The 17,865-nt window shown below is 37.1% G+C and overlaps 1 protein-coding gene across 3 annotated transcripts in view; it reads left to right on the top strand.

Annotated features, from left to right (window-relative positions):
• Taldo (transaldolase) overlaps positions 1-17,865 on the top strand; it is a 116,795-nt gene that overhangs the window by 80,329 nt on the left and 18,601 nt on the right. For all 3 annotated transcript variants that reach the window (XM_089105607.1, XM_089105605.1, XM_089105608.1), the window contains exon 7: positions 957-1,067. In XM_089105607.1, the coding sequence (XP_088961733.1) occupies positions 957-1,067 (111 nt within the window). The remainder of the gene's footprint in view (positions 1-956; positions 1,068-17,865) is intronic.

The raw sequence follows: 17,865 nt of genomic DNA, 5'->3' as shown, positions 1-17,865 counted from the left end.
TTTCAAAAATCCTTTTTTCGATAGACAATTCATTCAAATATAAAATCAAGACCCAAACGTTTCGGTTCGTAAGTCAAATCTAAAATAAAATTTTAAATCAAAAACCTTTTTAGTATAGGCATAAAACTTCAATGTCTCTGATTTTCTTACTGTCCGGATTCAAATCTGGAATTCAAGACATTCATTTCAAGACTTGTCCATTATACTGATAATATAGATCTGAGTATGTTCTTCAGAGCTGTTTACTGTCTGTACTACAGATAGTAAACATAATTAGAGAGCGAACATAATTAGAAACATAATTAGAGAACATCAGAGTATGATGTTCCATTAAGTGCCGTTTTAAGTGCCGTCTAAATTAACATTTAATCGATGTTTTTGTTTTTGCTACTAACTAAATACACCCTACTAACTAAATTTCCAAGAGTTAAATCCTTCCTGGAATTAAGGAAACAAACTATTGGTCTCACCGATTGGAAATATGTATTAATGTTATGTTTACATAAAATTCCTTTAAGTATTCCTAAGTAAAGGACGATGTGGGCACAATGTGTTTTTTCTCCATCCGGGTACTTCGTATCGAAGGATTTGTCGTAGAAACTTCGAAAAGGACTCATTCGATTGGAAATCAAAGGGCTAATGCCCTTTTTAATAGATTTTTTGCAGGGGAAATTTTCGGGGGGCATAACGCCGGCTCCCGGGTCAAACGTAGCCACCATGTCATCTTTAATCAAACAAAGCGTCGTGGTGGATATTTCAAACAGACGTAACATATTTTCCATAATACCATTTTGCAACACAATAAAGATAGTAGTTAAAACTCTTCGTTGAGTTTTAACTCAACTAATGCCCTTTTTAATAGATTTCAATATCCATAAAGACTAATTGTTTTATTAGATTATTAATTTTCGGTTCATTTAAACGTTTAGATGTTGCAATATTTTTTTTTCTTTTAGGAGAAATTAAGGCCCTTGCCGGCTGTGATTTTTTGACAATTAGTCCAAAATTGCTTCAGGAATTGGAATCTTCACATGATACTTTGCAGAAGAACTTGAGTGTTGAAAAAGGTACTCTATTTTTCTTATTTATTATGACCAGAACCGTATCCAAGGTGGAATAGTTTATCCGGTCTCTTTGGACCCCTAGAATTCTGCCTTGCTCGTAAATTGGTCTTAAAAAGACAAAAGCCAGGGTTTTTTTTCAATCAGGGAAGGAATTTAAGGACCAAGACCCTACTCTGTACCACTACGAGCGACTCACCGTAGAACCAAGCCTATCGAGGTGGAGACAATTTCGCAAGGTCACTTTCCACCCTACTCTATTCAGAGCATTACTCTTTACCTCCTTCCATGAAGTCCCAATTTCTTTCAAAATTTTTCTATTGACCTTCCTCCAGCCCGTTCGGGCTCAGGGTGCTGTTAGACATAGTCCGTGAGAAGATATTCTTTTGGTATATCGCCCCAGGGTCTGGACTTGTCCGTGATAGTAACTTATTGTCTCTCTAATTTTACAGGGAGATCCTCGATCTTTTAGCTAGGGAAAATCTCCCCCTCTCTAGCTCTTCTAATGCATTTACGATGAGAAAGGTGTAATCTTATTATCTAACCGCATCGGAAATGGAATGCAGATTCCCTTGAAATTTTAACAATAAATGAGAAAGAGTAGGCGTTATTTATGTTTGTTCGCCCACTCGTACTAAATTTGTGGCTAGGGAATTCGAAATTAGTTCAGCTTTATTGTCTACAAATGTCAATATTTTTTGTCTGTTTCTTATCTAGGAACAATCTAGCTAGCAATTATTTTTAAGACACGAGACTGATACGGATGAAAAATAGTTTACGTAAATGTTTGCATATATTTGATAATTTGTACGTTATCCCATGGTAATATTCCCATTCATTAATGAATCAATCTTTTTTTTTGTATCTATTGCGGTTTTCATACTATCCATAGCGTTATCTGCGGCTCGAAACGGAATATATACAAGGTCTTTCTGAATGTAGCGTATTTGGATGAAAAAATGTAATGAACCTGATTCTTTTTCGTAATGAATTGGATGGATGGACTTAATCAACGTTTTTCATCCATTCTTAGGGGTTTTTTATCTTTAAGTTGACCACTTGGTCAACGCTTTTCATCCATTCTTATTGGCTTTTTATCTTTAAGTTGACCACTTGGTCAACGCTTTTCATCCATTCTTAGGGGCTTTTTATCTTTCAGTTGACCACTTGGTCAACACTTTTCATCCATTCTTAGGGGCTTTTTATCTTTAAGTTGACCACTTGGTCAACGCTTTTCATCCATTCTTATTGGCTTTTTATCTTTAAGTTGACCACTTGGTCAACGCTTTTCATCCATTCTTAGGGGCTTTTTATCTTTAAGTTGACCACTTGGTCAACGCTTTTCATCCATTCTTAGGGGCTTTTTATCTTTAAGTTGACCACTTGGTCAACCCTTTTCATCCATTCTTAGGGGCTTTTTATCTTTGAGTTGACCACTTGGTCAACGATTTTCATCCATTCTTGGGGGCTTTTTATCTTTAAGTTAACCACTTGGTCAACGCTTTTCATCCATTCTTAGGGGCTTTTTATCTTTAAGTTAACCCCTTGGTCAACGCTTTTCATCCATTCTTAGGGGCTTTTTATCTTTAAGTTGGCCACTTTGTCAACGATTTTCATCCATTCTTAGGGGCTTTTATCTCTAAGTTCGTATATATTATTACTGATTTCCACAGTAACTGCTTTCCGCGACTTGTTCTTCTTAACATTAATTTTCAGACCTATTCTTGCACCCTGATCCCTCAAAACCTCCCAAAAGTCCTTTGTTTTGCTAACATTTTTATCTACGGTGCTCAAAACATCTGCATAATTTAAATATAATAGAGTTTATCTTCCCATCTGTTTCTATCTTCTCCCATAGCCTTTGCCGTGTTCCTTAGGACCAAGTCCATCAGAATGATCCACCTAAAGGGGAATACAACATTACCTTGCCTAGCTCCTGATTCAGTGCCAAACCAGCTACTAACCTAATTTCCCACCATATCCACAACAACATTGTTCTGATACAAAACACTAATCACTTTAATCTATTTATCTGGTATACCATACAAGTATTGGACCATCATTCAAACTCTTTTATCGATTGATCCAAACGCTTGCTCATAACCTATGAAACCGAGTACTAAAGGGGTCTTATGATTCAGGTGCTTCTCAATTATTTGGTCGATAACAAAGTTTGGTCGATGCTTCCTCTCCCTTTTCTAAAACCACGCTGTTTTTCAAGGCCGTACCCGGAATTTTTTTTCCGAGGGGGTTTTACTGAAATATTTTTTTTGGGGGGGGGGGTCTACCCCAAAAAAAACTAAAAAAACGCATACAAAATTTGTTTATGTCGATTTTTGTTACGTTTTTACGAGTCAGACAAATATTTCTGGGGGGGGGGGGTTCAAACCCTCTAACCCCCCCCCCTGGATATGTCTTTGCTGTTCTTCTTTTAAAACTGTATCTAAAGCATCTCTAAATCTAAAAAAGTATCATTTGCTAATTAATTTGCTTCCTACAGAAACCAAGCTCTCGTTATTACGCTCTTTGAATTACCACTAACTTGTCATCTTTCTTATAAAGGGGTTTAAATAAAAGTCTTCTAATATCCCTAGGTACTTCCCCTTTTCTAAAAATAATATATAATCGAGGGTGTATCCAGGTTTTTTGTTCGGGGGAGGGGTTTGAAAAAAGAACATTACAAAACGCATCAAAAATATGTTTATATGCACATTTGCATCTAAAATGTATTAATATGCGTTTTTGCCACTTTCTACGAGTCAGAAAAAAAAATTGGTGGGGGATGGGTCAAACCTGGTAACCCCCCTGGATACGGTCTTGGTTGTAATCTTCTCTCTAGAAGATGTGTCGTAATGTGTCTCTAGAAATGGTTCTTCTAAAAAAATGAATTGATATCATGAACTATGCTACTTTATTTAACTAACTACAAAAAAAACAACCCCCAACGGAGAGCAGAGCCCGTAAAGTAGGGTTTATAGTAGAACATATCATATATAGAACATATAGTAGAACACATCATAAACAAAACTATGTATCTCGTCATAATCCAAATAATAACGAAAAATAACTTGAAAAAAAAGTAAACTACTTGTAACTACTGCAACTGCTTGTAAGGCTAAGAGTATTAAAATGAAGGAAGTACATGAATATGGAGGTTATCAAAAGGTCATATCGACAATATCATAGCAACAGCTAATTGTATTAAGTTGAAACTTCCAGTTGACATTTTTTATTCTTTTTCAAGTCATACCAAAAATCAGGACCCCCTCTGAAAAAAAGATATGCAGATATCTCCCTTCCCCTCTGATAGAAAGTTCCAATATGGAGAATTCAGACCAAGGCCATGTCCAGGGGGCTTCATTTAGTTTAAATGAAGAAAAAATATATATTTTTCAAGAATATGGGGGATGGGCGCAATTGATCTTTCCTTCTCAACTGGCACCCCTGCACCAGGCACGCTCTAATCAAACAGTCAAAGTAAACAGTGTTGGCTGGTCGCGTATTGCAATGCCTTTTCTCTCTTACTGGATATCTATTCAGGTAATAAATTTATGGTAAAAATAAAGCAATTTTCAGCTTTGACCATTTTTAATGAGCGTCAGTATTGCAAAACAGATCAGATACAATAAGATTGATGAAGGTAATGAATTCAATGTTGTCGATGTGGTAGCATTTGATCTTATTAGATAGGTGATTGGATGTATATTCTAAGTTAAATGCAGGTGCTTTAAAAGTTGACATACATCAAAGTACCAGCGGGGGGTCAATGGCAATCTGTAAAATAATTGTCAACGTTTGACGTGAATTCAGTACCTAATAGCCCAGCAAGCTCTTTTTTGTATAAACAAAACAGGAACTAGTGGCAAATTTACCACTTTTAAGAAGGCTTAAAACCAGCATGCCTTAAATGCATAGATTAAATAAAAAAAAGAGTTTTCAAATGAAAGTAAGGAGCAACTTTAAGACTTGAATAGAAATACCTTCGTTTAGAAGGGGGGCGGCCTTTTCCTTAAGTTCTCGCTCTTTATGCTAACTTCTCCGCAATAAAATCTTTTTGATTAGTGAAAAAGGGCACTAGAACTTTCAATTTCCGTTCGAATGAGCCCTCTCCTGATCTTCTTGGACCATTGGATCAATACGATCACCCCTAGGGAAAACAAACAAATAAACACATAACTGGAAAAAAAATGCAAAATTCTACTTTTGTGAAGATAGAAGTGTCTACGGTAGGATCCTCTGATATGCTGAATCTGATGGTGTGATTTTCAATAAAATCGCATGAATTTTTGGTGCTTTTTCACCGTTTTCCCAAAATCACGCAAATTTTCTCAGGCTTATACTATTTGATGGGTAGCATTAAACTTAATGAATTTTATATATTTGGAATAAGCAAAAAAAAAGAACTAATTCTTTTGATGTATTAATTGAACTGTTCGCTAAAAGCAGCGTAAGACCAAAACCAGGTATTTCCCTGTCAATTAGCAATATTGTAAAAAAAAAATGATTCAAAGGACTAATAAACACAATGGAATTAGAAAATATAGAATTTTGAATTATTGAAAACATTTTTTGGTAATTTTGCACTATCACATAAATTCTCGCTGTATTTACCCTAAAAATGTAATTTCCATATTTTCATATTTCCATTTCTAATCTCTGAAAAATTTCGTAAGTAACATTTTCCCTTTTTATTGCTGTGTATAGGTTTGTAAAAAAAGAAAAAAAAATGATCTAGGTTTCTCCTCCCCCCCCCCCCCCCCCTAGGATAAGACGAATATCAGCAGACATTCCTTTAAAATTGCGGTGTCTGACTGCTTCCCCCCGAAACATTCTGTTGTGTGGAAAATAAACCCCATCGCTGGGAAATTCCTCCACGGACAATTACCCCCTGGAATTTTCCCCCAATAATTAAAATTGAGCTGCCAGAGGAAAATTAAGACACATTAAAATAATATAGAAAAGAAGGGATTTGATGTTTTCTATTTATATTCCAAAAAACGGGAGTATATATACACCTATAGAAGTAAAATACAATTGAAAAACATTTAATTTTTGTCGAACAAGTACCACTAGGGGGGGGGGGATAAAAAACATATTAATTTTACTATCTTTACTGTTTTACTATTATTATTACCATTCTATTATTATGAAATTAAGATTTCATCACATTTTATTCTTTATATTTTTAATATTTTACTATTATAGAATTACTATTTACTAAAAATTTTTACTATTTTAGTATTTACTAATTATTATTTTACTATAATGGAATTATAATTTCATCACAGTATAGCATTTTATTATTGAGGATTATTAAGAATTAAATATCTTAAATCAATGAGGGTTTCGCAGGGTATGGCTGGAACAGAAGGTTTAAACAGGCTTTTGTGGAGGAAGGGATATCCGCCATTATGTCTTCAGATGGCTCAATGCTGCCATAAGTTTTGTTGGAAATAAGTTGCTTATCGCTTGTCAGGGAGTTAAATTTAGCTCCTTGATTTCGCAGAAATAGTTTCTGATCGTAAAAAGAACTTTGAAAAATGACGTGTATCAGGCACGTGTATATGACGTGTAAAAATGGCGTGTATATGACGTGTATGTCGTGTAAAAATGACGTGCCTACAATAGCAATAATTGCTAATAGGTGATAATTTCTTTTCAGCTTTAAATGAAACAACAACTAAAATATCTTTGTCTTTTCAACTGCTTTAAATGTTCAGTTTTTCGATTTTTCCATGTTCAAAGTCTCATCCCTTGCATAGGTTTCTGTTTACCCTAGTATTAGTTTGATATATCGATCAGCTTGGAGTGTTTTCTCGGTGGAAGTTACGATTTATTTCACATTCACTTCAAAATTTATCACCAACTATCACGAAATTTATCAAAATTATTAACTGCGAAGTTGTAGCGGTTTATACCTATTAAAATTTGAGAAATATGAGCATAAATCAATACTTATTGGTTGATCATTTGGCTCCATTTTCACCAGTTTGACGACGTACAGAATTTAATACGAAGTTAATTTTCGATCATTCCAACCATTAAATCCCTCTCACCTGGAACGGAACACGTTCAATGTTTCTTGACATAATCCGCAGAATTGCGTATTAGTAATTTAGTTGATGATTATATAGTTTTTTTTTACGCATCTTTTGTTTTTTATCCTATACCTAGTGGTTTGTGTTTCTATAGAAAGATGAAAATTGTTTTTAAAATTTTTCTCGTATAGATGGCGGATATGTGTTAATGTACTTGACATGAATTGTATGTATAAGCAAGAACTGGTAATCTGAGAATAAATAGTACAGTCTTGGGCTATGAACTCTATATGTTGTTCGACTCTTGTTCGTAAAACCAAATAAATTTTTTACCATTCAATGCAAAACTAATATATTCATAATCTGTCCAGAAACTTTTTCTCAACTTTATTGGATTCAGTTTTAAAAAATTGCACTAAGGAACTTCGGATAATTTAAATTTCAACAGTGCATCTAAACTCTTCGGCTGCAGTACTTCAAAAGGGCTTATATGACATATTTTGCCCCAATGATATTTACAATATATCGCCTTTGCCTTCCAAGCCGAGGGGTTAGCACGCTAAACTTGAAATCCTTCGTCCTTGAAGACAGAGGTTAGAGTCCTGGTGTCACTGGTTATTTAGTTTACAACGTGAAGTCAGTGGCGTGACTGTGTAGGCTTAGCCGTAGTCGATCCAGCACTAAATGGGTACCTGGAGAAATATGGGGAAGGTAAAACAGGAAGGGTGTGCGAAAGCACATGATAGCTGGCCCCCAACCCCCCTTTGTGTTCCTGGCTGAAGTGCCATGAAACGGAGATCAGTACCACCGATAGGGACTATAAAGTTCAATGCCATATTCTTTACCTTATGCTCAGTGCGTTCGATTAGTCAGTCTAATTTTGTTTTGCACTCAAGATTTAGTGGAAGTTTTTTTTCAAAACTTGGTATCTTTTTTTCTGTCTCGCAAACGAGACACGTGTGTCGCACTGTCCCGCCACGGTTAGTACAATCTTCAAAACACTTGGTACATTCCCCAAAACCTTTGGTGCAGTTTCACCACGCTTACCACGTGCCGCCCGGTGTACATGATTTATTAGACAGCGTCACCCCCCGTTCACAAAAGGGTTTAAAATTGGAGCTTTCAATATCAAAATGCTTTTGTTGTATCTCGAAGATTTAGAAAAAAAATATTCCATGTACAAACCCCTGTTGGTTAAAAAAGCCCTAGTTTGCAGCTTTTTGAATTACTACAAGTGAGTATAGGATAGTACAGATTTGAGCTGCCACCAAGAATCTTACAATATCCCAAGATTGACTTGCAAAAATTACAAGTTTTAAATAAAGCATCCCGAAATGTAAAATAACAATAATGTATAAATAAAAAAATGATAATTTTTGATATCTTACCCTCCTAGACCCTTAGATCCGCCTGCGTCTCCAGGGGCACCCAGGGCATCGAGATAAAGCCGCCAATCTCCCGCAAATTTTTTTCTGCCAGTATACCCTTCCACTGAGGCCGAGTTGAGGTGTTTAGGTTTCGCAGATCTATTTGGCACGTTTGGTTCTTGGTGTTTCTGGGTCTGCCTCTGCTGCGTGGTTTCCGTTGGAGCGCTGCATTCGGTAACCGGGGATTATCCATATATAGTACGCGGCCAAGGTATTTCCATCGAAGAACTCTTTTTACATCTTTCGCAAGAGGCTAACCAGTTTGACTTATGAAAATAATACTACTAATAAGAGATCCCAACCTCAGGGCTAAAATCCCAAAATATTGGGAAAAGTTTCAAGTTATGGCAACTTTGGCACAGATACGATTTAGCGTGTAACAGAGGCAGAACTACTGTTGAGCTTCTTAACGGCAATGTTATTAACCGTTTTTTTTTATTGTTTTTGTTTGTTTCGCTGGGTTTTTTTTTGTTGTTTTTTTTTTTTGCCCATAACATGAGGCAAATTTAATGGAATAAAGGCCACACTAAGGAATCCACTCGAAAATGACAATGTTCTACAGAGTAAGACCTACAGAGTAAGACCGTATTTGGCTGTGCATCTGTGTGTCATCTGTGTTCGTAGATCAAAGTATCACTTGTGAGTCTCCACTCCCAAAAAGTAGAATGGCCTTTTTGGGAGGGTATTGGTCGGAGAATCGGATAGCGACAGAAAAGGTTTAATATTCTAAAACCAACAACAAGGTTGTAGATCTTCAATCCACATAAGGCCTGTGTCAACTGTGTTCGATGATCAAAGCATCACGTATCAGTCGAAGTAAGGAAAAAAAAATATGGGCATGTAGCTCTTAGTCCTGTTTGTTTGTTCGTAAATCCAGATTTTACTCCGCTCTGTTTCTAAGTAGTAAATTGACTTTTTTGGAAAGTATTGGTTGGAAAATGGATAGTATTCTGTTGCGACGGAAAAGGCCCAATTTGCTGAAACCAACAATTTGGTTGTGTACTTTAAATCCACGGAAGTTGTGTCAATTTTTATGTTTTAGTATTAATGTGTTTTAATATTAATACCATACGATCAAATTGAAACAGAAAGATCTTAGCATTAAGCAGGGGCGGATCTAGAGCAGTCTTAGGGGGGGGGGGGAAGGGGCAATGTGACAAGGGCGCTAATGAGCAAAATCTTGGGGTGGGGCAATGTGACAAAGGTGTCAATAATTGACAAATTATTCTATAAAATAGTGAAAAAAGGGAAAGAGGACGCCAGAAAAAAAATCGTGGGGGGGATCCAACATGTTGGGGGGGATCCCATAACATGAGGCAAATTTAATAGTGAAAAAAGGGAAATAGTGAAAAAAGGAAAAAGGACGCCAGAAAAAAAATCGTGGGGGGGGGGATCCAACGTCACTGGCGGATCCCGGGGGGCCTTGATCCGCCAGTGACGTTAGGATTCAAATCTTAAGGACGAACTAAAAGAATTTGCAAAATGACAACAGAACTGAATTTTAAAAGATTAACTACACTGTTGTACGCTGGGTATTATAGAGGTTTGTTGCCAAAAGATATAGTCAGTTCAAACCTTGGAGCTGGTTTTGCTCTGAATGTTTAATTTACTGTCCTTGTTTCACGACGACCAGAAAGATATTGTCGGTTATTGCAATCTTTTTTTCGCTCCTTTTTTTCGGTTATTTTTCGCTCTTATGTGAAAAAAAGACAACAGTGAGTGAGCCCAGGGTTTAGGTGTAGGTTTTTTGTCATCAAATAAACTAAAAATCAAGCCAATATAATTAGAAAACGCTACGCTAGGGAAAAAACTGATTTTTGCTAACACGCAGCGATTACGTACATAACTCTTCCTAAATCAACCTAAATAATAAATCAATTCCACGAACAATTAATAAGGAAAAATTAAACCTTAGCCAATCCCCTTCACTCACATACTTCCAGAGCAATGACCATCATCAAATACAACTCCCAGCCTTCCCCAGCCCATCCACCCACTCCCCCTCCCCCCTCAAAAAAAACTTAAACAACAAAATACAAACAATAAACAACTAATTCCCCCAAAAATACTAATTTAATCTATTTTAAATTGAGGAAGATGCTCAGCCGCCCTAACGCTCACAGGAAGTGAATTCCAAACAGAAGGACCAAGATAGTTTAAAGTAAAACCTGATCTTACACTATTTTTAAGCTCCGCAACCAAATTATCTCAGCTTCTCGTATCGTAATCATGAAAATCAGTGTTGAAACGGTAGAATGCCTTAAAAGTTTGCGAGACTAGATTATTCACACAATTATAAACATATATCGCGGCTTGGCAGTCTCTTATCTGCCCAACAAGCAGCCTTAGAGATTTAAAACATGCACTGATGTCTTTCACATTTAGTATATTCTTCCCAATCATTTTTGCTGCTTTATTCTGTAACACTTGCACACGCTTATAGCTCACATAAATAACTGTTTGTTTTTAGTTATAGCACTAACTGTTTGTTCTTAACACTATAGAGAGAGATATAAATTTCTGTACAGTGGTTCTTACTTAGGCTGCAACCAAGGTCGTATCCAGGATTTTGTTCGGGAGGGGTTACTTTAGTTCGGGTTTTGCAAAAAAAAAACTTTAAAAAGGCATCAGAAATTTTTTTAAATGCATTTTTTCTTATGTTTGTTTAAGTCGGAAAAAAATTGTGGGGAAGGGGGTTTAAGCCCCGTAACCTCCCCCCTTCTGGATATGACCTTGGCTGCGGTACATTCTCAACTCTCCCCTGTTCCTGAGTAACCCTGCCCTACTCACATAAGGGAGCCAAAAATTAAGTTCTCTATCTCTGCCACATATTGGCCGGAACATTTTGAAGTTAATTTGAGCTATTAGAATTATCTATAACGGATAATCCATTACAGTGTTGACAACTGATAAAATGCCATGGTGAGACTATAGACCTATATGCATTAAGTAATTATCAATGTTTAAATAATCATGACGTATTATTCATTATTACGTACTGAACTCTCTTCTAAGAATCGGTACAAACAGGCCAGTTTTCCAATTTTCTCTCATGTCTGCAAAGGCGTATCCATTATTCTTACTTTGGGGGGGGGGGAGTAGTTACAAAAAACTAAAAAACGTATAAAAATTTGCATATGTCTTTCTTTACGTTTCTACAAGTCGGAGAAAATTTTGGTGGGGGGGTTCAAACACTGAACCCCACCCCCTCCTGAATATGGCCTTGCCTGTCCGTCATTATTGGATACGCCTTACACTACATGTAGGCCACAGTTTATAGAATTATCTAATTCTATAGAATGTGATGTAGGCTGCTTAAAATATTCTATGCCGATGGGCCACTGACTGTGACTAATTCTCCAAAATAGGAGAGTCAAAGGGGAAGGGGTAGGGACAGGAGTATGTAAAGGACATGTATTGCTCCGATTTTTTTCTAACTCTGCAGAAGATTAAAAGACTGGTCTTCCGATTTTTCTTTTCAACTCCTAAAAAAGATTGAATTCAATAACGCCAGAGTGAACAGACCCGCACAAAAAAATGTTATCGCGCAATTCTACAATTGAAAAAGCATTGAATTCTTGTCTAACAAGGAAACGTAAGGGGGACAGATAAAAATGAATTATGAAAAGTTCAAGTTTAAACAGGCCTTGTCAATGCCGAAAGGAGGGCAGCCTTAAAAATCAGTAGGGGGTAAATTCAAGTCGGTAATGGACAAAAGAGAAACCTAATCTTAGCTTGACGGATGACTGATTACTCTGTAAATGCCAACACAAAAGATGGCCGCTTTTTATATTGTCACCGTAAATAATTACCTGGGCTATTTCTTTTGTTTTCGCAAATTCTTTATTAATTTGGCTAATACCTGTACACCTTTTAACAAAAAGAAAAGTTATTCTAAATGTGGTTGCTTATAGAGATAATCGACCATTAGGTATTAATAGCCAGTGGCTTTAATTCACGAAAATGTGGGACTTTTTTAATTAAGATACAAAAATGCTGTTTTTCAAAACTAGGGGATGGGGCTTTTCCGACTTCTGTTAATAAAGATGAAAAATTCAAAGTCTAGGAGGCAATTGCCCCCTCCTCTGTCTCCCCCTTTACCTCAGTTGGCATTACTGTTAACAGCCACGTGCTTTATAGTATAGATGAGTATCAGCGCACAAGGGAAATGTAGATGGTGAATTCTGTCTCCCCCTCCTCTGTCTCCCCCGTTACCTCAGTTGGCATTACTGTTAACAGCCACGTGCTTCATAGTTTAGATGAGTATCAGCGCACAAGGGAAATGTAGATGGTGAATTCTGTCTCCCCCTTACCCTCAGTTGGCATTACTGTTAACAGCCACGTGCTTTATAGTATAGATGAGTATCAGCGCACAAGGGAAATGTAGATGGTGAATTCTGTCTCCCCCTCCTCTGTCTCCCCCGTTACCTCAGTTGGCATTACTGTTAACAGCCACGTGCTTCATAGTATAGATGAGTATCAGTGCACAAGGGAAATGCAGATGGTGAATTCTAGTCCGTAAAAATTATTAAAGGTCTCTTGTTAAGATACGTTCTCAGCTGCGCTTTAGACCCCGTTCCCCTTAAATTTAATCTAATGTTGGTACTTGTCCATTGTTCAGAACACACCCAAGAAGTGGAGTTAGGTTACTCCTAACGAAATATACCTAAATATGGTGAAAATCAAGGCCGTATCCAGGGGGGGGGGATACCCGGTTTGAACCCCCCTGAAATTTTTGACCGACTCGAAAATAAGTCGAAAATTAGTAAAACCTAGGTAAAAATCAGTAAAATTAGTCGAAAACTGAGTCAAAAATTAGTAACCCCCCCCCCCCCAAAAAAAAAGTCAAAAATTAGTAAAAACCCCCCTGAACAAATATCCTGGATACGGCCCTGGTGAAAATATAGTACTTTATTAACAAAATAATGGGAACTACAGCAGAAAATTAGGGAAATCAGGCCGCACAGAATGCGTTATATTAAATACCTAACATAACGTAACCAAAGACCAACTCTATATATAAAATATTAATTAAAATATACCTACAACGTATTTTTTTTTCACTGAGCCTAAGCTAATTGTTTCCGGATACAGATAGCGAAACCGGTTTTTGTCAGATCTTGCACATTCTCTAAGAATCTGATTGGCCCAAATAATCGCTAGCTAAATATCGGGAAAGTCTGAATGGAATGTTAGCGTATCTTATTTTGGTGTCAGATACCTCTTCAATCGTAGTTTTAGCTGGGCGTTGATGCAGCTGATTCTATATTTCTCAAAAGATCATTTGGTTTTGTATCAAATACAATTACTACAGAAAAATATTGTATCGAGTCTGTGGCACTGCAGAATTATCCAGCGAAGTGGTTTATCTCATGTTTGGGTTAAATTTAGCCATGTTTCAGTTTGGCGCCACCATACGGGCTAATGCCTGTTAGCCTTCTTTTTCCCCACCATCATCACTGGTTACGTAATGATTTAAAATAATTTATGTGCCATAGACAAACTCAGTGTCTTAATCTCTAAAACATAAACGATCGATTTTTTTTTTTTTTTTTTTTTTTTTTTTTTTTTATTTTTATTATTTTTTTTTTTATTATTAGGTCAACATGTAAAGCGTGTCACGATGCGTTATGCTATCCTTGTTAATGGAGACGGAAGGGGGGACTTGATCGATTAATCCGCTAGTAGCGCAGAACTCATCCAGCGTGAAAGGAGCAAAATTAAAAAATCTAACCGTCATCAAAAACTTTTTTAGAGGAAATACGTATAGAATCTCCCATTGGAACCATTCCATAGCCCACAAATTGTGAGCTTCCTTTTGTTGAAGTTAGTTTTGTTGCACAAAAACAGGTTATTTTTAAAATTGTGATATTCGTGGACAATCTCCATCTCCCACTGTGTATCATCGCAGATTTATTCCAGCTCATTTAAAAGACGGCTTAAGCCTCGATTCTGTCGGACGTCTCAATGAAAAAACGCCAAATAAATCAGCCAATTAAACACCATGTTTTGTGTGCTGTGTAGAGAAAAAAATTTCTTGCGTTTTCGTTAGTGGATTAGCTTTCTCTTACGTCCGATAAACGGTAAATAAAAAGAGGGCTTAATAGCGTTTCCACTGGCCGACACATTACAAATTACAAGTTGTTGAGTACCGCTCTTCTCTCCTTGAAGTATAGCGGCCTCAATATCTATCCTCATTGTCATTGTCAACAAGGGTATGAAATAAGGAGGCACATGGAAGTTCACGGGATAAACAAAAGACATTTTGAAATTCGTATTTATTTTCTTTGTGAATTTTCAAGTTCATTAGGCTTGTATCCGGTAATTGCTTAGCTCAGTAGGGATTGATGTTGGGTAGGATGTTGACCAAATTCTCTTTTAAGTGGGACAATTTCATAAAATTAATGGTATTTCTCCTTTTGATTGGGTATGAATGGTTGTAATTTACCCCGAGGCACCCACTGAAGTTTTATTAGAACGACTTCATGATCTAGGCTCTATTACTGATGTGCTTTGTTGATGCTATTCTTAACGGAGGAAATGATGATTTGATAAGTATCAACATGACCTTAAATATATTTTAATCGTATTCTTATTGTCAGAGAGGGTAAATCCCTCCTTCCTTGACAATTTGAGGAAAGCTGTAATAAGGGCTCAGAGGAGACGTTTGGGTCAGACACGTCTTCAGGGGGGCATTTGGGCTTAGGTTTCAGTTTGTGTAATTGCCTCCTTTTTTACGTTTGGCAACCCTCCCCCCCTACTCCTTTAAAATAAATTATATTGAATGTACCTGGTCTGGGTCATTAGAGCCCATTCCCTCTCCCTAAATATATCATCCAGTGGCTCTAAAAACCCAGTTCCCTTCTCTTCCCCTTCCTTTCCCTCTACCCCTGAGACAAGTTTTGACCTACGTGACCGCTGCAGCCTATAACCCTTCGTAAATCCTTTCCAGCCCAATTTTCTCTAGTTATCTAAAAGTCATCTTTAGTGGTCGTATGGTTATTACTATGCCAATACTTGTATACTTTCTAGTTTATGGAATTTTGTTCCAAAGTGGGTCCATAGACAGGAAACTGGATTATGAAGCCTCTAAAACCTGCCCTACCTAAACCTTCCAACTTGGAGTGCAAGAACATTTTTTCTATATTTCAATATTGTGAGACAGTGTTAATGATAATAATTTATTTTTAGCCCACATTATACAGTCAAGGCCGTATCCAGGTTAGGGGTCCTTCCCCTCCCCCCCCCGAAATGTTTGTCATACTGGTAAAAACGTAACAAACATTGTCTATAAGCAATTTTTTATGCGTTTTTTTGTGTGTAACCCCCCCCCCCCCTCTCTCTAAAAAATACTTGTGTAAAACACCCTCCGAAAAAAAAATCCTGGATATGGCCCTGAAAATGGTAGCAGTTTTGTCAAAATCCTGGGGGGGGGCAAAGTTGGAGTGAATTTTCCCAAATCAAATGAATAGTGAAAACTGAAAAATGAGCCATATAGTACCATGAAGGTAAAGATACGCTAAAGAAAACTTACTGATTTCTGTGGATGCTTGAATTATGCAGGATTATCTTAGTTTTGACAAGCTTTTTGAAGAAACTAAATTTCAGCTGGGTGATGTATGGGGTCTGGGAGGGGCATTCACCCCTTCCTGTCCCATAGCAAATCACGCCCCTGCATACAAAAGTTATTACCCAAAACGAAACTAAAACAAACTAACTAAATTATGACGTGGCGAAAATCAGGAGAATTCTGAAACTAACATCTGTCTGTGCAGCACGGTCAACTTTGCTCTTACATCTTGGACATCAAACTTATTTACTATTCTGCTTTAATGAATGGTGCTTCCCGGTCATTTTTGCATGGTGATTCTCACAGATCTATCTGTTTTTAGAAAGCGGGACCACATTCTCGAGAGAATAGATTTTTATGTACAGTATATATACTCTGCGTTTTGGGGAGTTTCTCGCAGATACACTGTTTTACACCATAAGATATATATAACTGGAAACTTCGACCATTCCATTTTATTCAGGTACATGTTATATTCCAAAAATAAGGTAGATTCGGGCCTCGACCACTTATATTTAACAAGGTCTGCACTCCAGTCACACTAAGGTATTTCTTGCCAAAACTGCTTTAAAAACCTGTGCCATAGGTAAATATTGATGATGGTACAGGTGATGATTGCGGTGAAAATTTGCTGTTTGGGGCTAGTACTGTAGTTGTTCTGGAGCTTTTTGATTGATTTGTGAGACACAGTGTTTTGGATTTGGAAAGACAGGTCAAACAGCAGATACACCGTGAAATTGCTCTGCCAATCTATGGAGACATAGGAGACAAAGCACCTTCGTATACCAATCAGGTTATAAATCGAATTTCCAACAACATTCCCTAACCACCAAAAATCTGTATGGAGACTTAGGAGACAAAGCACCTTCGTATATACCAATCAGGTTATAAATCGAATTTCCAACAACATTCCCTAACCACCAAAAATCTGTAGGAAATGCTATGAAATCAGAAGAAAGTATTGTGGAAGCAAGGGCGGATCCAGGATTTTATTAGTGGGGCGGGAAAAATATATTGATCCGATAAACTTGCGTTAGGAGCAAGTTTTTTAAGGCAAACTTGGGTTAATTAGGTAAATTACACTAATTTAGACTATGTTAGGGGGGGCACCCCCCCCCCCCCTTCGCCCCCTGGATCTGCCACTTTGTGGAAGTCTTAATAGTAGTTGCATCCTCGAAAGTATTTGAGATAGATAATACAGTAGTTGAGATAGATAATAGTGCAAGAGAGAGCCTTGCACTATTTTCTCCTAAGAATCCACGCCTCAGACACTTTTGCTTGCGATATCTATCCGTGATTCATTTATAGCTCATTGGTTTAATAGCGAGAGAGGATCTTGAGGAAGCTAAGCCCTTCCTTGGATATGTTCAATCACCTCTTGATAGCCCTAGCTCACCGGCGAAGTTTGAGCGAATTTAAAACACAACCACAAAGGGCTATAGCCCACTTTACGCTATCCTGATAGCTATGTCATTGTTACAGTTATGATAATAGTTCAGCAACAGTAATTCAAAAGTTATATTATGGCTACAGTTTTAGCTACGGTAATGTGGTTTATTAGAGTAATATTTATATTATTCTAATGATTGGGAAATTTCCTGATTTCAGGAAATTTGGAAAAATGTGACTGATCGATTGGTTTAGTCCACTTTCTTTTATTAGTGGGGCCCAGTTAGGGCCCTTTTCCCAAATCCTTTTTACACCAAGACTTTCTGTATCTTAATTTAACAGCCAACAAAGAATCTGCCTCATTGGAAAATCAGTTCGTT

This window comes from Artemia sp. Qi Xiang Cuo, chromosome 19 (genome assembly GCF_049724085.1).
Source record: "Artemia sp. Qi Xiang Cuo chromosome 19, ASM4972408v1, whole genome shotgun sequence".
Classification (NCBI taxonomy): Eukaryota; Metazoa; Arthropoda; class Branchiopoda; order Anostraca; family Artemiidae; genus Artemia; species Artemia sp. Qi Xiang Cuo.
This window is presented reverse-complemented; position numbering and strand designations above follow the sequence as displayed.